Here is a 23,557-nt window from a genome sequence, read left to right as displayed (position 1 = left end):
TGCTCCCTTTTTTTATAAAAGATGAAGCACTGCAGGCCATATTGTATTTATTTATTATATTTGGTGCAACCGATAGGGTGTTGACAGCAATTTATACGAAAAAGGTCCCTCCCCTACCCCCACCCCATCAACTTCTGTGGAGGCCCTACTGATTTGGTGGAAAACGGCGTGTTCCTTTCGAATTTAAAGTTTCTGATCTGCCCTGTATATATCTGTGCATAAAAACACCTGAAATTTTAGATATTGAAAACGTGTGTACAGTTTTTTTAACCTTTTAGTCTGAAACATCAAATAAGGCCTCCACGCCTACCATGCAGCTTTGAACCAGTCGTTTCGTGAGTCGATCTGATTACGCCTGTAGCGTAGCCCGTGGAGAGGTGAAGCGTATTAAAAAAATAGGGGTGACTGAACCAACACAGTGCATCTCCACTTTGGAACCAGGATTTTCTGAATCAATGCAATTCCTACCATAGCTCTAAAGGCAGCTTCGCTGCAGAACGCAAGTGTAGTGTGGCAAAGCATTTAAAAAATTTTGAAGCGGCCGCAGTTAATTGGGCATTGATGATTGTCTTCGGGAAGATCCAATAGTAAAACATTCAATGGAAAATAAATAAATACAAGTTATTTTTGAAAATTATTTGAAAGTTTGAATATTTGCACACCCTTCAATTTTTCTTTGAAAAAGTAAGAGCACAAGTTTGCAACAAACGTACTCATCTTCATTTATCAAAATGGCCAATGTTCTAATGAATTTTTCGTCTTTCCCATGCCGTTCAGTGCTGTCCGAACCCTTGTGAAAAAGGAAGCGACGCAGGTCAACGCAATGATCAAGCTGAGACGAAGAGAAAAAATATAGTATAGAAGTCATTTCCAGTCCTACAGTACTGTGCGAGCCTGCTGTTTTTGCCCATGGGCACGTGAAAGTGCATGTGTTCATCCACAAATGCAATAAATTATGTAAAGATAAAGAATACACGAGGACCCAACATTCAAAGACACATGAGCCCTGTTCTCACCAAAACACACCAGCCAGGTTTTTCCCAAAACACACCAGCCCGGGTCTGGCCAAAACACACCAGTTCCTAGCACACCAGAAAACGGCCGCATACATCAGACCGGCCGTATACGCCTAAAACCGTGTCTGAATTCCCACTCTGGTGTGAACAGAAAAAACACACCAGGCACGGCCTGGCGTATTTTTCAACTGGGTTGCATAGTTTGCAAGATTGCGCTGGTCCAAGGAGATGTCTCCAATAAGGCAGTTAGGCGAGTGGACACTAGATTCCACTGAAGGTGCCGTTGTTCTCCGATTGGCTGCTGCACGGGGCTGTGCTGGCACACTCCGTGCCACTCCCATGTCGTAACCACACCCATATGTGGTACGACATTAAGGCGATATTGTAAGAAACAATAATAGCCCAAAGGAATTCCACTTCCTACCAGCAATGACAGGGGAAGTAAGGAAAGCTGTAGAAGGAATGCAAAGAGACAAAGCTGCTGGTGAGAATAAAGAAAACAACCGACCTCCTAAATAAGGCGGAGATATTGTGTTAGAAAAATGAGGCACCTTATATACGAAACGTCTCTTGAAGAGAAGGGCACCAGAATCATGAAAGAAAGCCAACGTCATCTTTATTCATAATACAGTACGCGTCAAGTAATTGAAAAATTCAGGCCGATCAGCTAATTGTTCATTCTCAAAAACTATTTATGAAAACGATAGCTTATAGAATTAAGGCGACATTCAAGTTCAATCAACGAAAGCATCAAACAGAATTTTGTACAGGCTACTCCACAATATACCATGTTCATACTATCAATCTGGTAATGGAGAAGTGCGCTAAATACAACCAACGTCTATACATATCTTTCATAGATTACGAGAAGGCGTTTGACTCTGTTGAGACATCAGCACTAATTCAGGCACTACGGAATCAGGGCAATGAAGAACCCTACATAAACATACTGGGAGAACCTGGAGGCTTACAAAGAGGATTCAGCCTGAGTTGAGGACGACACAGTGAGCGATGAAAAGGAAAATGATAGGTGTACTCTTAAGAGACAGGAAGAGAGCATAGTGGATAAAGGAACAAACCAGGGTTAGGAATATCATGGTTGAAATCAAGAAAAGGAATGGACAGTCAGACACGTAGCATGTAGGCAGCATAACCACTCGTCATTAGGAGAACTGAATGAATTCACAGAGAAGGCAGATGCACGAAAAGAAGACAGGAAGTTCAGTGGCCCAATGAAATTAAAAACTTATCAGGCATAGCGTGAAAACGGAAACCCCGAGACTGGGTTGTTTGACGGATCATAGGAGAAGCCTCTGCCCTGCAGTGGGCACAGTCGGGCTGTTGTTGTTGTTGTTGATGATGATGATGATGATGATGATGATGATGATGACGATGATGATGATTATGATGATGACGATGACAATGACGATGATGATGATGATGACGATGACGGTGGTGGTAATGATAATGATGATGATGGTGAACTGGGACGTAATGGGACTGAGCGTTAGAAGGACATGTGAAGCACATGTGTTGAAAGACACGTTCTATGTTACCATGAATTAGTTGAAAGAAAAAAACTAGGGCGGAGTGTCATATACTAAAGAATATTGCTGACACACATAGATGAATATTATATCAGTGAGAAGGCATCAGTTATCATAATTAAGTTTAACACAAGGTACAAGATGACGCTGGTACAAGCCTACGCGTTTATATTGAGTCATGATAATCATTTGGTTGAGCGCTTGTACAAAGACGCAGATTGAGCAATTATTCAAGTATAAACAGTGTATACCATTCTGATGAGTAACTTCAATGTCAAAATAGTCAAGAAACAGGCCAGAGACTGTGCGGGGGGGGGGGGGGGGAGTATGGCATCAACTCTAGAAATGCCAGAGGAGAGTTATTAGTAGAATTTGCGGAACGTAATAATATACGCTTTTTGAACACCTTCAGAAAATGAACTAAACGTAAGTGGACGCGGCGAAGTCCTCAAGGCGAAACTAAAAAGGAAAAAGACTTCATTGTGTGTCCACACCAGACATTCTGCAGGATATAGAAGTAGTAGGCAAGATCCGATGCAGTTGCCATAAAATGATAAGAGCTCATATTCAGCCAGATTCGAAAAGGCAGAAGCGCAAACCCATACGCAAGAAGCTAAATAGTGAGCTAGTGGTGAGAGAAAAGTTGCAGGAATTCATATTTTTGTTTCAGAATAAATTCGAGATTCTAAACGAGGTAAGCGAGGATAGCATTGACACAATGAACATTATTGTTACTAGTATCATCAGAGAGTGTGCAACGGAAGTGGGAGGTGTTGTCCCTAGACACAACACTGGCAAACTATTTCAACAGACGAAAAACTCATTGAGAGACGGCAAACCATGAGAACCTTACATTCAAGCGACAAAATAGGGCTAGTGGAGCTTTCGAAGGCAATCAATGGGTGTCAGGTAGGCAACATCAGACGGTACAACATGGAGAGAAAAGCAGGCTGTAAAAAGCGACAAAAGCCAAGAGCTGTGAAGGCAAACTAGAGCATAGGCTAAATCAGATATATGCATTAAAGGACAAGCAAGGTAATGGCATAACCAATACGGTTTGAATTGTTGTTGTGGCGGAGGAGTCCTACAGAGAGCTGTGCAGAAGCTGAAACAACCAGGATGATATCGGAAGAAGCAAGAGTAGCCCAGAGAAACTCGACATCCTTTTAGTAACGATTTTGAAAGTGAGGAATCCCTACAACACATGCGTAGAGAAAAGGCCCTTGCGGAAGATAAGGTAACGATGGACCAGCTGAAAGATGGCAGGGATATTGTGTCAGAACTGGTCGTCTTATATACGAAGTGTTTATAAGCGGGAAGGGCACCATAATCTTGTAACAACGCCAACATCGTCCTGCTTATTATTAGGAAGATGTCAAAGACTAAAAATTATACGTAAATCAGCTTTATGCTCCTTCTCTACGAGCTATTTACAAAATAATAACTAATAGAGTTAGGGCGACATGAGAGTTCAATCAACCGAAGGACCAAGCAGGATTTCGTACAGGCTACTTCACAATAGACCATATTCATACTAACAATCAGGTAATAGAGAAATGCGCTGGATAAAATCAACCCTACACATAAAATTCTTAGATCACGAGAAGCCATTTGACTCAATCGAGACATCAGCAGAATTCAGGCACCACGAAGTCAGGGCATCGACGAACCGTACGCAAACATACTGGAAAAAATCTACAGAGGATCCACAGCCACCATAGTTCTCCCTAAAGAACGAGAAAAAATCCCAATGAAGAAGGGTGTAAAGCAGGGAGACACGATCTCTCCAATGCTATTCACCGCTTGTTTACAAGAGGTATTCAGGACCCTAGACTGGAAAGAGTTGGGGAAAAGAGTTAATGGAGAGTACCTTAGTAACCTGCGATTCGCTCATAAGATTGCCCTGATGAGTAACTCTGGAAACAAATTATTATTACTGAACTGGACCCGCAAAGCAAAAGAGTAGGTCTGAAAATTAATATGCGCAAATCTGAAGCAGTGTGCAACAATACCGGCAGAAAACAGCGCCTTGCAATAGGTGGAGAGACGCTGGAAGTTGTAAAGAAATATGTCTACTTAGAACAGCTAGGAACCACGGAGCCGAACCATGAAAGTGAAATAACTAGAACACTATCAAAGGAGTGGATCGCATTCGGAAAGAATTCCCAAATCAAGAATGGTATGAACCACTGACCATCAAAGGGAAAATATATCACAGCTGCATCTCACCGGTACTTACCTACATAGCAGAAACCTGGAGGCTTAGAAAAATAGTTCAGCTCACGTTGGTACGATGCAAAGAGCAATAGAAAAGAAAATGTCAAGTGCAACCTCATGAGACAAAAAGAGAGCAGAGTGGGTCGGGAAACCAAGCGGGGTTAAGGATATCATAGTTGAAATCAAGATGAAGGAAAGAACAGGGGCGAGCACGTAGCACGTAGGCAGGATAACCGCTGCTCATTACGGGTAACTGACTGGATTCCCAGAGAAGGCAGACGCACGAAGGGGAAACAGAAAGTTAGGGGGGTCTATGAGATTAAACAGTTCGCCCGTATAACATGGCAACAGAAAGCACAAGACCAGGTTGATTGCCGGGTCATTGGAGAGGCCTTAGCCCTGCTGTGGGTGTAGTCAGGCTGATGATGTTGATTCATCATCAATCAATCAATCAGTGAATCAATTATTCCTTAAGAAGAAATCACTTGGAATCAATCGGTCCCGTATTGAGTGATGAATCCTAGTCTAAGTGACTTCAAGTAAGAAATATTTAATGATTCGGAGTGCGAGTGAGCCTGGTTAAAAAAACCTTCGTAAGCGTGAGCCATGGTTTAGGAAAATGTTTGTGAGTCTGAGCCCTCGGGAGTACAAAACGGAATATATATTTCTTAAGTGAGTGTGAGTGATTTCTGTTTGTTTTACCAAGCTATGCACCCAATTAATCACTTAGAGGCAGTAGTCGAACCGACCAATATAAATGATGATAAATATAAATGACTATCTTAGTGAAATATGTGGAGGCAGCAGCACACGATACATTAGTTTTCTTCACCGCCTGCTAATCGCAGGCACTGCGAACAGTACACCGTTGAGGAGAGTGTTAAAGAGACCCTGAAACGGTTTGGCGATTCTGTACAAACACTTCGGTCTGGCAGACAATGTCCCACGGCACCGTCACGTTGGTCTAGTGGCTAAGGTACTCAGCTGCTGACCCCCAATTAGCGGGATCAAATCTTGGCTGCAGCGGCTGCATTGTCGTTGGAAACGGAAATGTTGTAGGCCCGTGTGCTCAGATTTGAGTGTGCGTTAAAGAACTCCAGGTGGTCTAAATTTCCGGAGCCCTCCACTACGGCGTCTCTCATAATTATTTAGTGGTTTCGGGACGTTAACCCCACATATCAATTGATCAAACCATGTCCCAAGGGTATTTAAATACTTGTTTGAGCTCTCTGCGTATACTGTGTATGTAGTACAACGCTATAAAGCTGCAAATAGGTGTGGATAGTTGCAGATCGTTAATACTCGGCCAAATGCGTTTTAAACCACTCATTCACAGAACGACATGTTCTGGTCATTTGACGAGGCCAAAGCACGTCAGCGGCCATGTCACCGTGGCTGCTGGTCTGATTGGTTGTCATGGGTTGTACAATGTGCGAAAGTAAGATCACATGTTAGAGCAGCGGCACCTGTCAGAGCATATATGAACCACTCCGCAATCTTAGTCTAGATTCGATCTTCGTCTCTTCGGCCTCCAAGACTGCGCACAATCTGTCGGCAAGCCATCTCAGAGGTCTGGACTGGTAAAAGCTCAAGTCATCCAGCACGCTCATGAGAGCTCTGCGATCGCCAGCCATGCGAGCATGCCTCATGAGTTGAGGAGGCCAGGCAGAGATGAAAAGTGGGGTATGACATATTTGTGCTAGCGACCGTAGTTCATGGTGGTGCACTAAATTTGTGGTGTGAATAGTTTGTCGGTCCTCTAGCCTAAACACTGAAAAAAACTCAAAAAACCATTTCATGGTGCTTTAAAAACGGAAGACCTGAAGTATCAGCAAACGTCCAAGTAGTAAGCAAAAGTGATTCAGATTCAGGCAGCTGACTTACTTGATGTAGACATCCTGCATCGTCGCCACAGTCAATCCAGTGCTCCTAATTCCTAGCCGTTCACTCCCGCCTTCAAGCTCACGGAACAGAGCTGGGAAGTCATTTCTTTCCATGGTATTTAGTGCGATAATTGCTTCGTTTTCCTTCTCTTCTTCGATAGTCGCTTGCGGTACAGCATTCTTTACTACAGCCAGGACCAGTTCAGAATTGAAGACTGTCTGTTCCTTTTCAATGCGCAGCTTGTACCCAACACCTGCAAGGTACAGCCAGTTAAATGAAACCCCCTGAACGACAAAAAAAAGAATCTTGCACATGGTTACTTTCTCTCAGTCAGATTGAAACAAAAATTGCGCGTGAAAATTTTGCCCGTCAAGCCCCGCCACGGTGGTCTAGCGGCTAAGGTACTCGGCTGCTGACCCGCAGGTCACGGGTTCAAATCCCGGCTGTGGCGGCTGCATTTCCGATGGAGGCGGGAATGTTGTAGGCTCATGTACTCATATTTGTGTGCACGTTAAAGAACCCCAGGTGGTCGAAATTTCCGGAGCCCTTCACTACGGCGTCCCTCAAAATCAAATAATGGTTTTGGGACGTTAAACCCCACAAATCAATCAATCAATCAATTTTGCCCATCAATAACCGCAGTGAAATATTGATGGTCTAGCAAATACCCCCCAACCTAGTGCTGCTTGCAGCTGCGAAAATATTTTACAACACACAAAAGATGCTGATGGTACTGATACAATATTTTATGCTACGTGAGACATCTGGTAGTTCCAAAGTTTTTTTCTCGTATTCAAAATGTGAAAATGAGCGCAGCGGTAACAGTTAAGAACGACGCAAACAGAACACTGACAGTTATATACATAGAGGAAACATTCTGAAATATCGCAACTCACTGCTACTCGAACGTGCAAAATTGATTTTGAAAGAATAGGTGTAATCATATAGCAAAGTTCCAGGAAGCAGCCAACTTCATATCACTGTATATTTAATGCCCAAAACTGGGTTTTCAAGGCATGATACAAACAGCTAGAATATTATGAAATTAAAAATTTTATTTGATTACTATGCTGTAAGAAATTGTGACTTGGCACCCTCCCAGGTACCAAGTCACAAAAATTGTTCTAAGCATAATTCAATGTGTGTTTAAATCTGCACGAACACTCACCACATGCATTTTTGAGAAAGCTAGGTGAGCCCCAGGAAATGATGCTGCCATTGTACATCACAATAACCCGATCACCCAAAACGTCGGCTTCTTCCATGTCGTGCGTGGAAAGCAGAATGCTTGACTTTCCTCGCAACTCTTTCACCAAAGACCATATGCTGTGCCGCGTCTCAGGATCCAAAGCCGCCGTCGGTTCGTCCAGTATCAGCACCTGTGAGTGGTCGTTTTGGTCATTGTTCAGCTTTTTTGTTGTGGTTCATAAGGAATGTATTCTTAGTATAAGAAACTAAATGTTGAATTATTTTAAATCTAGCTTATACACCTGTCAGTTGATGTTTCCCGGTAATTGAGGTGCGCTTCTTGTGTCATACCCTCCAAACACAGCAATAGTGTGATATTAAGGCAAACTGCCTAAGTCAAGATTAGGCAACAAGGCAACGACTTCAATAACGCTGAATTGACCCTACCCGTTATGTTTGCAATCGAGATTAGAGCTGATCCACTTGAATCTATCTTGTAGTGGCAGCAGTTTATTGGAGGCCTTCGTCATGTGCCTGGCTTTTGTTACATTGAACATCCGCATGAAGCTGGCTGTCAAAACCATCGCATAACTCTACAATAACTAGTCTCTAGAAGCACATCCACTTGATAAATTCGTAATCCACGGACGAAAAGAAATAGTGAACGTGATCACTCTTAGTATTAAACACCAAAAAGTGTATGCGTTTGCAAAGCATGCGCCAAAGGTTTACAGATTATAGCCACCGATTTGATAGAAGACAAATTTTCCGGCCATGTAGGCGCTATTACCACTACATACATTATTGGCAGAGTGAATCATTCCACGCTAAAGGATTGGCATGTTCACGTGCAGGCCAATAGCTTCTGTTGCTTCTTTTACGCGTTCTCCTGGCAACTGATGGCGTTCACAGATTGCGGCAGTCACATACACTGGGGCTCTTCGATTTTCGGCTTCTGGCTACCCGCGGGCTGCCATTTTTCTCGGGCTGCTCCCCCCCCCCCCCCCCCCGCGGCGCAACTTTCGGTTGGCGATCGTTTTTCTCGGGTTGGATGTTCTGGCGACCCGCGGGGAGCCCGAGGGTCGCCAGACGCTTCTAGGACAATTTAGTCGTGGAACGTTTCTGGAAGGTTCTTGGCAGGTTTCGGGTAGCAGACGCCGAAAAGGTACGATGCGTGCTCAGGGCCATCTTTGTAAGGACTCGATGGATTGTAATGTGGGCATTTGAGTCCTGCGCCTTCGCTTGTCATTACGTGTGGCGTTATCTTCTAAAGCCTTTTCCGCCTTGCGAGATGAGGTGATTACCAGTGGCGGCGAGTGTTTGAAGCTACTGTTCATCGCATTTCTTAAGTTTTCTATGAAGCTTCCTCCTGTGAACAACACGGTGAACTGTTGACTGCGTCGTGCACATGCCTTAAAAGTTTTGTACGTAGTACACGTTCGTACGCACGCATGGAGACAACTTTAGAGTTAATTTTTTTTTCGTACAGTAGTAGTCGTTTGTGAAGCTGTGCCTGCTTTCTGTGCACTTAGCAAAGACGATTGTGATCGAACTAGCTCACTTCGTCGTATGTTTGCGTACGTGAACCTCTTAGAACCTCTGTCCTGACTACACGATTGATCTTCGATGGTGATAGAAGGCCCTAGATCGCGGCTGTTGGTGATGCTCGCTGGTCGCGAACGGCGTGCGAACCCATTTTCATTTATTAGCCAGCATATGTGGTATGATTTTATACGATACGGCGCGAGAAAAAAAAACGGAAAATGGAATCAGAAATGTATACATCCTTTCGTGGCCCATTTCATTGCTGGCTTTGTCTTTTTTCACCTCTTCGTAATAATGCCGCGCAGTACGTACTATGACCTAGTAGGTCGAATCAAGGCTGATATACATGACAATCGTTAAGTGCCACTTATGACTAAAAAACAGGCCAAGGCAAGATCTAAATATGGGTCGAGAACGTGTGATGTAATTGTTTATTTTATATACGACACGCACTCGTGGTACCAATACATATGCATATCATAAACTTTAGTAAGTTGGTCAACGTGTGTTTGCGACGTATGATATGCGATAGCTGAGCAGGTATATATCTTCAAGCTCTTTTGGGGACACGATCACTTTGATTGATTGATTTGTGGGGTTTAACGTCCCAAAACCACCATTTGATTATGAGAGACGCCGTAGTTGAGGGCTCCGGAAATTTAGACCACCTGGGGTTCTTTAACGTGCACCCAAATCTGAGTACACGGGCCTACAACATTTCCGCCTCCATCGGACACGATCACTTTCGTGTGACTTCGCATCGTGTTGTTCAGTGACTGATACATGTACTAAAAGAGACGTTAGCTTGTCTAGCCGTCACTGTCACGGCAGCTCACCTTGCATCGTTCTCAAGACAGCGTGCGCCAGCTGGCCGTTTCGTTCGCGGACGCGGCGAGTGATTGTGCGAGCGTACGAAGTCCTACTCCAAATGCTTACGCTCGAGGATATTATTTCAGCTTTTTGGCGAGCTTAGCTACGTATTTCCAAGCAGACAATGCGAAAAAAAACCAACATACACGCGGCGCATTGTTTTGTTTGCTGCCATGATGGTAGAGTTTGTTTACGTTTACGCTGGCTGTCCTGCGTTCGATTTTGCGACCGTTGGGCTGACGCCGGGCGGGCGCGTAGCCAGCCTCCGTCATTTTCTATCAGAACCGGATGCAGCGGTAGCTTTCGGGGAGCCCGCGGGTCTCCAGAAGCCACCCAGGAATCCGAAAATTCAAGAGCCCCACTGTGTATCGAGACACAGCTTTCGCGTTCTGCAGTGGCGGTGTGCATGGTCCGCCTACGCGTTTTGAAAGGGATAGCCTGCACATTGCCAAGGGGAGAAAAGCCTTGGCTCCCACGATGAACGCCACCCACGCTGGCCAATTTGTGATGCCCAGAGATTATGGTGACCGCATCGCTGTCTCGTTTTCCCAGGCCACCCTGCCGTATACAACATATAACTAATTAAATGGTCGTTTGTTATCACTTCAAACCTCTGTCGTCCAACTTTGTCCAATTTCTCAACTTTAACAAAGCACTTCGATGCGCATGCTCCACCACATTCTTCAGAAAATAATATCTGCCTTTTCACGGATCGCTGTTCGTTTTTCGCATTTTCCAGCGCTCCTAGCGTACTTCCAGTGAACCAGGATGTTCTCATTTTTGGTCAAGTGCAAGCAAACGCTACGTCAGGGTTTTCAACCTCTGTTTGTTTATGACAGATTTGTTGTGTTGCATGAACGTTTGCTAGAAGGTCCCAGCGATCATATATACTAGTTCATTGATATGTTAGCGTGAATTTTCGCATGTTGCAAAGAAAGACTTCATTTATTCAGAATTCTTCCTAATGATAAGTAGTGTTGTTATGCGATAAAATATGGCTGCCAGTGAATGGTCGACCTATCTGCTTGCTGAAAAATATATGAACAGAACTAGGACGCGCGTCCCGAGCCTGTTTCGAGGCGTTCGTGCGGTAATCAGCCGCAAAATATTAACACGATCGTTGCTGCATGGCACCGAACGTTTAACGTGATGGCAGTTTCCAGATATGTTCTCCTGTGAAATTCCTTGCCCTGTCATGAACGCGAGAGTACTTCTTCGACAGAACACAAGCGCGCCTTTGTGATAGTAACGTTCTCAATCAGCAGCCTATTAGTCACGGCCAAGCAAGAAAGCAGTGATGTTTGGATTGCGGTCCAGCGGAGCTCACATCCATCCCATGTTGCTCCTTCAATCAGCACAAGAATGATGAATTTAAGAATACCTACGTATGCTTTCCGCCCTTTAAAATTCTCGGATGTTGCGATATAGCCAAACAATGACGTTCTGGCGGTACAGGAGACGCTCATTTCTGCAGTAAAGCTGTGCCAGATGTGGGCGCGACGCAGTGACTACAAGTTTTGCAAGTTAAACGTTTTCGCTTCCGCTTGCCGTGAGTCACTAAGTGGCATGAAGCGCTTCAAGAAATCCACAATATATTTTATAACATACATTGCATGACCAAAAAGGCTTTTATTTTGCTCTGAGCACCATTTCACTATAGGTGCACACAAACTGGTTTAAGAGCGTGAAAAACACTCAGACTCGAAAGGTTCCTAAGATCAACCCACACTTTGCGAGTTAGCAGCAGCACTTTTATCTTCACGGTGTTTTCCGAATTTTTTTACCACCTTCTATGTCAACTAAAAAAACACTAGCTTTCTAGGCTGTTTTTGACAAAATCGCATTTGAAAAAATGTGTAGAGTTCCCTTTTCTGAGAACCCCTACTTCATCTTGGGCTCCCTCTTCTTCTCCAAAAATCTTGATAATGACCTAATATATTTAGCAAAAAAGATGACTGGCCCCTTTTTATTAGGAATAGGTATAACATTGAAGTGAAAAGTGACTTCGCAGCAATACTACTTATTGTGTTGTGCTTACGAAGGCTTGTACAATGTCTATTGGTGCTTGACAGCTAAACAGTACTTGACGTGTATGCACCCTCGTTCACGCCTTGTAGCACATTCCCATAGCGACGACTAATGCTCATGATCACGATCTAACTATTGCGATAGATGAACTTCTAAGGTTGAAGCACCTAAGGGCACCACATGCAATGTACTGACTATACACCAACCGCATGTCCGTAATGGCACAGCACGTGGAAGGTGCGCACTATAGGCTCACCGTTACTTTCATAAAGCAGAGAAGCACACTACGCTGCTATGCCATTAGTCTTTCTACAGGTAAGTGATGTGCCCGCTAAGGTCTTATGTGTACTTTGTGCTGTGGCTGGACGGCGAAGTGCTTTTCTGACCGCACAATATGGCTCGCAGGAAAACGAGCGTGAATGCACACTCGCGCGTGAAAGCGAGAGTGACAACGCCAACAAAAAACTGTTACTCTCGAGGCGAGAGCGCGGCATCCGGTGGCTCAGCGCCTACGCACGCAGCAAGCTGACCTGGAATGACAGCTCGGGGAACAGTGATTAATTGCCTCGCAGCTTCCGTTCAGACTTTCAAGCATTTAACCCATCGCAATGTCTAAAACAAAATGTAAAGTCAAGTGGTCAACGCCGTGATAAACGTTCGGACAACGGTGCAATGCCTTGCTATGAATATATACAAACTGGCAGCCGTCGACATGCACCTAAACGAAAGGCAAGAAGCAAGCCTTGTACAAGACCAGCCTTGTCGAGAAACAAAACCCTGCTGCTGTTGAAGTACCTAGTTGACTGGCCAAACATAATAGGAATCTTTGCCTTGCAGTGGGCTGCTCTTGATGATGATGATGAATAACTACACAGAGGTCTGATTATCATCATTTTTAACAGTAACTGCAGCCTTACTAGGCCAACTGTAGGAGAAAGGCCTCTTCTGTGTTCCGCCAGTCATCTCGGTCCTGCGCTTACTGCGGCAATTATAAATGCGCTAACTTCTTAATCTCGTCTGCCCACCAGACTTTTAAACGCCAAGCATTTCTTAGCGAAATTCAGCGACTTTGAGCTTATCAACTATCTATCTATCCACCTATGACTTTTGGCTCTCCTGGCAGTTTTGATAATGGTATCGATACCAAAATTGGTATGGAATTACATGACTGTTCGACGAGTATAAGTGACTAGTCGTGACATGAAAATCATGACATGAATATCATCATTTACATTTCATAGTCTTGCTGCTCTTGCAGTGGTTTAGTTCACAACATGTTGCGAAACTGGTATGGTATGACATGACGGCATGGCAAACACAAGCCACAGACCCTAAAGCGAAAATCTTGACATGCGTGTCATTTAACAACATGACTATATAAAACACTCTTGATGCGTTTCTGGCCGTTTCGCTGGCTTCACATATACTAAGTGTGGCATTACGGGGCGTGAATGCATGACGAAGACATGTGACTGGTGCAAACATGATAATCATGAAATGCTTTCCATATAACAACATGACTACATGACACGCTCATGATGCGCTAGCGGCTGTTTTGCTAGCTTTACATATACCAATGTCGGTGTTACGTGACATCGATAGATGACGAAGGTAAATGACACGTCCAAACATAATAATTATGATATGCGTGTCACGTAAACAAGACTACATGCCACACTAATAACGCACTCACGGCTGTTTTGCTAGCTCAACATATACCAAATTTTGTATACGTGACGTGAATAGACGACGAAGGTAAATGACACGTCCAAACATGATAATCATGGCATGCTTTTCAAGTAAAACTAGACTGCATGGCACGCACCCGGGCGCTTCGCTCGCTCCACCTATAAAAAATTTGGTATCAGGTGACATGAATAGATGACGAAGGTAAATGAAACGTCCAGACATGATAATCATGACATGGAAAGTCGTGTATGGTGTCATTTACCTCCGCCTCATAACTTTGTGCTCATTTGAAAGTGGCATATTAACCTTCCTCATTCGCGCTTCGCATATCATCGATTCCCACTGTACGTGGGATCTGCCACTTTTTATTCTCAACTTCACCCACTTGCCTTCTCTTGAAATTCAGCCCGTGATGTTCAATGACCAGTGGTTATCTTGCCTTCGTGCTACGTGCCCTGCTCATGAGCATTTCTACTTCTTGATTTTGGCTATGATGTCGTTAACACCCGTTTGTTCTGATCTCTGCTCTCTTTCTTGTTTGTTCTCACACTCTGCTCTCTTTCTTGTCGCTAAAGGTTACAGATACCATTTTTCTTTTCATTGCTCGCTGTGGCGTCCTCAACATTAGTTGAGAACGCCACAGCACCGCTTCAATTGCCGCTTTGAACAGTTGCCAGTTGGCAGCCACCCGTGAAATCGTGAACAAAGGCTTTAAGTCTGCCCTGTCTGCTGCCATAGTTTTTCGTGTGCTGTCAGTCACACACACAAAGTACTCGTCTTAATAAACCACTGGCCCAACGTAAGGCGCCAAATGTAAAGGTTACTTTGTAACAAACAGATCCGCGCGTGTGAAACTGTCCCTTCTTCGATCGCACCACGCGCCAGTGGAACGTTAGTCACTCGCTACTAGCATTACGCAGCAGCCCGATCAGTTAGAGCTGGACCGCAACGTTGCTGAACCCCTAAATCGTGGTTAGCATGGAGTAGCGATCACGGCGAGTTTCAGGCCAGTGTAAAAAGAGACGAGTTTATAGATACGTGGGGTTTAACGTCCCAGAACCATATTATGATTATGAGATACGCCGTAGTAGAGGGCTCCAGAAATTTCGACCACCTGGGGTTCTTTACGTACACCCAAATCTAAGACGGCTGACACTGTTGAATAAAGCGTCAAGCGCTGCCAGCACAACAACATACACGAAAAGGGCGAAGTGGTGGATTATTTCCGCACGACAATGTCGAAAAGGGCACCAAATGCGAATCGTATGAAAGAGAGAGAGAGAGAGCGCGATAAAGTTCGAACTCACAACTCGTGGCTTAGGACTCCGGCCCTGGGGAAGTAGAGCACCCACAAAAGACCGGGCGGCACACAGGGTGTGATGGCGGCTAAATCGCTCCCGACTCGATCGAGCTCTGTCCATCACGACTCCCCTAGTCGAAAGACAACGAGCCCCCAAGAAAGCGACACACTTTTTTAGGGGAGGGGCAAGTGATTCAAGGGAAATAAAGAAAAAAAGTGGAAAGGTAAGGGACTGAGGCATGGAGTGCACGATAACTCTCTCTCTCATGTGAAGACACCTCAACCTGGAGAGGAGAAGGCCTGGAGAGAAGTTTCCCCAGATAAATGAAAGGAGGCTAACAGGCATCTCGACTTCAGCCAAAAAGCAGTGTGCGAAATACTACCTGAGCGTCCCAGTGCCGCCTCCCCCACTAAATCCTTGGCACTGCCCGCACAAACAGCGGCGCCTCAGCGTGAACCCGAGGCGCTGCCGTGGTGAAAACAAAGCGCGACACCACAGTATACATATATGAGGAAGCATGCACTAGCTTCCTCTTTCTGCGGAGCGAACATCGCTTTTCCGGCCGCAATCGTACGCGCATGCGATCAGGTGAGCAAACAAGAAAATCAGGGGGGGGGGGCGTTTATAGTTGCCGCGCTATCACGCCCACAATTAGTCCGTGTCTCGTGCCCCCAGAGCACACGGGAGCTTCTACGAGCTGCACTCTCAACATGAAAAAATTGGCAGATCTCACGTACAGTGGCAATCGATGATATGTGAAGCACGAATGAGAAATGTTGATATGACACTCCTGGACGACATTCGATAGAAACGCACGCCCACGGTCGCTAAACAGCTCACGTGGCGCGCCACGGCGAAGGACAAAACCATGCAAGATGAACAAGGCGACATCACGAGCAGCAGCGGCTGGCAAAGCAACGGTATCATCGTAACGGGTGAGATGGTCGACAACCACAATAATCCAGCGATTTCCAGCCGGAGTAAAAGGTAGTGGGCCGTACAGGTAGATGCCGAGTCTATCAAACGGCCGAGCTGGACACGGCTATGGTTGTAATTCACCAGAGCCATGACAAGTTGTTTTCCGTCGCTGACACTCGGTGCAGGAACGTATGTACTAACAAACGTACGAGAACATTCCACGCCAAAAAAATCGCTGGCAAAGCCGGTCGTGTGTTTTCAAAACGCCAGCGTTGGTGTTTTGAGGGACTGCGTGGAAGTACGTGCACACGTTCGAGCGCAAATGGCGAGGTATAACACAGAATCATTTTCTACCATCCGGCTGTTAGTTGAGACGGTACAACATGGCATCCCGTATCGCATAAAGGGGAATTCGCTGACGTAGGGCACAAGGTAGACGCTGGCGTAGTGTCACCGAAGACGAGGAGAGAACGTCGATGAGCGAGGCTATCCAATGGTCATTGCGTTGTTCCGAAGGCATGTCAGCGGTATCGATGCTGTCGATGGTAGCTTCGGCAAATGAAACCGGTGCAACGGCTGAAGGTCGGGCGAGCGAGAAAGAGCGTCTGCGTCGGTATGCTTGCGGCCTGAGCGATAAATGACGTGGCTATCAAATTCCTCTAAACGTAGTGCCCAACACCCAAGCCGGTCCGAAGAATCCTTCAATAAAGGGAGCTAACAGAGTGAATGCTGATCTGTAACGACATCAAATGGCCGTCCGTATAAGTAAGGACAAAATTTTGTAATGCTCAAACAATGGCAAAAGATTCCTTTGCGGAAACCGAATATTTGTGCTCTGCCTTGGTCAGAGTACGTACTCCGAGAAACCAGGCTTGCGTTGACCAAAGACAGTGCGAAGCCCTATGCCACTGGCATCCGCTGCACCTTGGTTGGAGCAACTGGGTTGAAGTGGCGTGAAATAGGTGGTGAGGTAAGGAGATGGCGTAATGTTGCAAAAGCATCATCGCCTGCTGGCGACCATCGCTAGTGATCAGCTGTGTCAGTGGTGCGATTATCGAAGCAAAGTTCTTCACAAAGTGGTGAAAGCCTGAGCACAGTTCGACGAAGCTGAGAAGCGCTTTCTTGGTCATAGGCTTCAGGAACTCAGCGACAGCACGAAGCTTTTCTGGGTATGAAGGGACATGATGTTTTGAGACAATGTGGCCAAGTATTGAGAGCTTCCGAGCTCCAAAGTGGCACTTCTTGATGTTTAGTTGAAGGCCTGCGCTCGTGAGGCAGCTCACGACTTCACTTAGACGATGGAGGCGGCAATTGAAATAAGGGGAGAAAACAACGACATCATCCAAGTAACATAGGCATGTTTTTCAATTTAGCCCACGCAAGACGCTATCCGTCATTCTTTCGAATGTTGCTGGGGCATAACAAAGGCCGAAGGGCATTACATTAAATTCGTATAGCCCACCGGGCGTCAGGAAAGCAGTTTTGGGACGATCTGATGGTAAAATGGGGACCTGCCAATAACCGGACCGTAGGTCTAGTGATCAGAAGAATTCAGCGCCTTGCAAGCAGTCCAGGGCATCATCGATGCGTGGCAAAGGGTTTACTTCTTTAAGCGTAACTTTCTTTAAACAGCGGTAATCGACTCAGAAGCGAAGCAAGCCGTCTTTTTTTCTTCACAAGTACCACAGGTGAAGACCAGGGACTGCTTGATGGCTGAATGACGCCACGTTGAAGCATGTCGGCCACTTGCTCGGTGATCACACGACGCTCAACAGGAGATACACGGTAGGGACGCTGTCGCAGAGGCGCTTGGGAACCGGTGCTAATGTGATGGAGAACGGTGTGCGTTTGTCCTAAGGACGTCTGCTGGCAATCGAACGAGCCGCGAAACTGGTGAAGAAGTTCTAGAAACTTTTCGTGGTGTGGTTCTTCAAGTTCGCCATAAATTGAGAGGCCAAAGAAATTAATGTTTTCGTGAACAGGTAAACGGGCAGATGGTGTCAGTGCATTAAGCCACAAATCACTTTCACCGTCAAGGCTGAATATGCAGGAAACTTCTAAGTCTTGAAATGGTCCAATGCATTCACCGCGACGCAAGGTTGTGGGAGAATTCAGTGATAAACAAAGTACTATATATATATATATATATATATATATATATATATATATATATATATATATATATATATATATATATATATATATATATACTGAAGTTTGGGAAGAGAAGAGATACAACTTAGCGGTCGCCTTAATTTTATTTCCAACGTTTTCGACCGGTAGACCGGTCTTCTTCAGGGTTTGCGAACAAGTCTGAACAATATATATATATATATATATATATATATATATATATATATATATATATATATATATATATATATATATATATATATATATATATACTGAAGTTTGGGAAGAGAAGAGATACAACTTAGCGGTCGCCTTAATTTTATTTCCAACGTTTTCGACCGGTAGACCGGTCTTCTTCAGGGTTTGCGAACAAGTCTGAACAATATATATATATATATATATATATATATATATATATATATATATATATATATATATATATATATATATATATATATATAAATTGTTGAGACGTTTATTGGCGGACGGTTGTCGACGATGCTTGACAGTGACAGTCAATGCGGGTACCGACTCTCTGCACGAGCTGCTCTTCTTCTTGCTAAAAAGGGCAACCCACTAGAAGGCGCTGGAGAGGACGACCCACTGTTCGAAGGCTTCACCACAACTACCCCGGGTACGAAGAGGGAGCCGCCTGGCGACCTAGCAGCTGGTTACTATGAGCGGGTCGTGGTAGGCTTTGAGGCGCTCCACGTTGACAATGTCACGCCCTCGACGGCGCATGTCCGAAAATGGTTCGATGGGTTCGATCAAGTAATTTACAGGGGAAGTGCGTTCGACGACACAGTAGAGGCCTTCGTATTTGGGCAATAGTTTTGAAGATAGGCCAGTTGAAGTGGTAGGGATCGAGAGCCAGACGAGCGCTCCAGGGAGGAACATGGGCTCAGTAGTGCTGGTGTCAGCGCGAATGCCTTTTTGCCGCTCTTGATCATGCGCTGCAAAGGTTCTTGCGAGCTCTCGACACTCTTCAACAAGCTTGGCTGTAGCAGAAATAGGCGCCCACTCTGACGGATCTGGCTTGTACGGAAGTATAGTGTCGATGGTGTGCGACGGGTGCCATCCATATAATAAAAAGAAAGGTGAAAAGCCAGTAGTGCTCTGAGGGGCGGTGTTATATGCGTAGGTGACGAAGGGTAGAATGGAATCCCAATTTGTGTGATCGGCGGCGACGTACTTGGAGAGCATGTCGCCGAGCGTACGGTTGAAGCGTTCAGTAAGGCCATTCGTCTGCGGGTGGTAAGCAGCAGTTTTGCGGTGAACAAAGTTGCACTCTTTGAGAATGGCTTCGACGACTTCAAACAGGAAGACGCGGCCTCGATCACTGAGCAGTTCCTGAGGTGGACCGTGTCGCAGCATGAATCGTTGGAGCAGGAAGGAGGCCACATCGCTCGCTGTAGCCGCGGGGAGAGCGGCAGTTTCGGCGTATCGCGTGAAGTGGTCCACAGCAACAATGGCCCAGCGGTTACCGGCCGACGTTAGTGGAAGTGGACCATACAAATCAATGCCAACGCGCCCAAACGGCCTGGCAGGGCAAGGTAGAGGTTGCAGACCTACCGGCGACAGGTACGTTGAAGTTTTGCGGCGCTGACATTCTATGCAGGAGCGAACGAATTTCTGCACATAGCGGTACATGCCGCGCCAAAAGTACCGTTGGCGAATGCGCTGGTAAGTCTTCGATACGCCGGAGTGCGCACATTGCGGATCAGTATGAAAGAATTCGCATATGTCAGAGCGCAGACTGCGGGGTATGACTAGTAGCCACTGGCGGCCGTCACCGCTGTAATTGCGTCGGTGGAGAAGGTCGTCGCGAACGGCGAAATGGTGGGCTTGACGACGCAACGCGCGAGTGGATGGAGTGGATGGATCAGTCAGCAAGTCTATCAGTGAGGCAATCCATTGATCCTTGCGCTGTTCAGTAGCAACGGCATGAATGCTAATGGAAGAAACGGCAAGGTGAGACGCTGAGTCGTGGGCATTGTCGTCAGGCAAGGGAGAGCGCGACAGGGCGTCGGCGTCAGCATGTTGCCTTCCGTTGCGGTACAGCACGCGGATGTCGTAGTCTTGCAGGCGAAGTGCCCACCGGGCGAGACGGCCTGAGGGATCTTTCAATGAGGACAACCAGCATAGTGCGTGATGGTCGGTGACTACATCAAATGGGCGACCATATAAATAAGGTCGGAACTTGGTAAGGGCCCACACGATTGCCAGACATTCTTTCTCAGTGACGGTGTAATTAGTCTCGGCTTTTGTAAGCGTACGGCTTGCATACGCCACGACATATCCCGGGAACCCTGGTTTGCGCTGCGCAAGGACAGCGCCGAGACCGACACCACTGGCGTCCGTGTGTACCTCTGTAGGGGCAGTAGGGTCGTAGTGGCGAAGTATGGGAGGCGACGTCAGTAAACGACGGAGCGTTGTGAATGCGTCGTCACACTGTGATGACCACGAATGGAGAGGCCCGTTACTACCGAGGAGTTTTGTCAGCGGTGATGCGATAGACGCGAAGTTTCGGATGAAGCGCCGAAAGTAGGAACACAGTCCTAAGAAACTGCGCAGTTCCTTGATGAATGTTGGCTTGGGGAACTCGGTCACGGCCCGAAGCTTGGCTGGATCGGGGAGAATTCCGTCCTTGGACACGACGTAGCCGAGTATTGTCAACTGCCGAGCTGCAAATCGGCACTTCTTCAGGTTCAGTTGCAGACTGGCGTCACTCAGACGCGTTAAAACATGCCGCAGGCGTTGAAGGTGCGTTGAGAAGTCCGGAGCGAAAACGACGACGTCATCGAGGTAGCACAGGTACGTGTGCCATTTCAGGTCACGCAGGACGGTATCCATCATGCGCTCAAAGGTGGCAGGCGCATTGCACAGCCCAAACGGCATGACGTTAAATTCGTACAAGCCGTCGGGAGTGACGAAAGCGGTCTTCGGTCGAGCGTCCTCAGCCATAGGTACTTGCCAGTACCCTGAGCGCAAATCTAGAGATGAAAAAAATTCGGCTCCTTGCAGGCTGTCAATCGCGTCATCCACACGCGGTAGTGGGTACACGTCCTTACGAGTGATCTTGTTGAGACGTCGGTAGTCCACACAGAACCGCACAGAACCGTCCTTCTTCGCGACGAGAACGACAGGAGATGCCCAGGGGCTGTTAGAGGGTCGAATAACATCACGGCGTAGCATGTCGTCCACTTGCTCGTTGATTACACGGCGTTCTGTGGGAGATACGCGATATGGACGTTGCCGTAGTGGTGGTTGTGCGCCTGTGTCAATGCGATGCGTAACAGTGGATGTGCGGCCGAGAGAAGGTTGAGAGACATCGAAAGAAGAGCGGAATTCTTCCAACAGGGCCAGAAGCTGGGAGCGCTGGACCGGCGTAAGGTTGTCAGCAATGGAAGGACCAAATACATCAGCGGATGATGAAACAGATGTAGAAACAGCACTAAGCGTATTGGAACTTCGGCAGTGCGTGTCATCAGGTTGATCCATGACTTGTGCGTCTTCGATGGGTTCCACGCTGCCGAGACATTCCCCTCGCACCAACGTAACACTGTACGGGGATGAGTTCAGAACAAAAATAGTGGTGCTGCCGCGAGTTACTTGCAGGGTCGCGAAAGGAACCAGCAAACCTTTTCTGGTGAAAACACGATGAAATGGTGAGAGGAGTGCAGCGGCGTCTGAAAGACTTGCACAGTACACCGACACCGCCGCGGACGAGTTTGCAGGCACTTGCGTGTCGTCCCTGACGAGTAATTTGCTTGCAGTAGATGGACTGTCGGAGGGCGTCAAAGAAGAGAATGGTGTTAGCTCTATTTCTGCTGGTGCGCAATGAATGACGGCGTCGTGGCGGGAGAGAAAATCTCATCCTAGGATGACGTCGTGAGAGCATGAAGGAATTATGATGAATTCAACGGCATACATCACGTCCTGAATCATGAGGCGGGCTGTGCACATCGCTGTAGGGTGAATGCTTTGGGCGCTGGCTGTACGGAGGGAGAGCCCGGAAAGTGGCGTGGTCACTTTGCGCAGTAATCGGCTAAGCTTTGCGTCCATCACGGATACGGCGGCTCCAGTATCTACAAGGGCAGATGCACGAACACCATCCACAAACACGTCTATCACGTTCGATGGTCTTTCCTGAGGGCTTCCGCAGTTCGACAGCGTCGCAGCCCTTGCCTCGTGGACTGCGACGACTAGTTTTCCTGGTCACCCTCTGGTGGACGTAGCCGCATCGGCGACAGTGAGCGACGTCGCGGAGAATGTGAGCGGCGGGTAGATGGAGCGGGGCGGGACGACGGTGACGTAGGTGGCGGTTGATCATAAAAGCGGCTCGATTGGCTGGGAAAATTGGAGGCGACTTGCGGTCGCTGCACACGATTGCAGTAGCGTGCTACGTGCCCGACGCAACCACAAGCAAAGCAGATGGGGCGATTGTCCGCAGTGCGCCATCGGTTCGCGGGTCCCATCCATGTCGAAGAACGCGATGGGCGAGCCGGCTGCTGATATAACTGCATAGTGGGCGGCACACGGGGCACGTGGATGACGTCGGTATATGTAGGCGGCACAGTTTCTCCGAAGGCCTGGGGTCTGGTGATGGTTTCGGTGTAACCAAGAGGGCCAGTCACAGGAATCGGTGGGGGTGGCCTGGCGACAACTTGGGCGTAACTGAGTGGTGTAGATACTGGAGGCAGCTGGTGATATTCTGGAACGACCTCCGCGATTTCCTGCTGAATGGCTCGGCGGAGGGGAGGCAGAAGTGTGCTTGACGACTGTTCAGCACGTTGCGGGGAAGCAAAGGCCAGTAAATAGACCTGGCGGGTAACTTCTTCACGCACGAATGACTTGATTTCAGCAAGCAAGGCGGTGTGGTCCGGAAGTGTTGACAAGGCCGAGAGATCAGCGTCACGTGAGGGTGGTCGACGGGTCATCGAGCGCTGCCGTCACAGCTCCTCGTAACTTTGGCAAAGTGTAATGATCTCTGCCACAGTGCGAGGGTTCTTGGCCAGGAGCATGGTGAAGGCATCGTCGGCGATGCCTTTTAGAACATGGGTAATTCTGTCGGCCTCTGACATGCTCGCGTCCACTTTCTTGCACAAGTCAAGAATGTCCTCTATGTAGCTTGTGAAGGACTCACCGGTCTGCTGTGCTCGTTCACGTAACCGCTGTTCGGCTTGGAGCTTACGAACGGCAGGATGGCCGAACATGTCGA

The 23,557-nt window shown here is 46.9% G+C and overlaps 1 protein-coding gene across 1 annotated transcript in view; it reads right to left on the bottom strand.

The window, feature by feature from the left end:
* The window catches only part of LOC119172568 (phospholipid-transporting ATPase ABCA3), a 451,578-nt gene that overhangs the window by 368,536 nt on the left and 59,485 nt on the right, over nt 1-23,557 (bottom strand). The window contains exons 3-4 of the mRNA XM_075893215.1: nt 7,833-8,043; nt 6,665-6,917 (exon numbers count right to left, since the gene is read on the bottom strand). Coding sequence (XP_075749330.1) covers nt 6,665-6,917; nt 7,833-8,043 — 464 coding nt within the window. The remainder of the gene's footprint in view (nt 1-6,664; nt 6,918-7,832; nt 8,044-23,557) is intronic.

The sequence above is a fragment of the Rhipicephalus microplus genome, chromosome 4 (genome assembly GCF_043290135.1).
Source record: "Rhipicephalus microplus isolate Deutch F79 chromosome 4, USDA_Rmic, whole genome shotgun sequence".
NCBI lineage: Eukaryota > Metazoa > Arthropoda > Arachnida > Ixodida > Ixodidae > Rhipicephalus > Rhipicephalus microplus.
The sequence above is the reverse complement of the archived record's forward strand: the minus strand, read 5'-3'. Positions and strand labels throughout refer to the sequence as shown.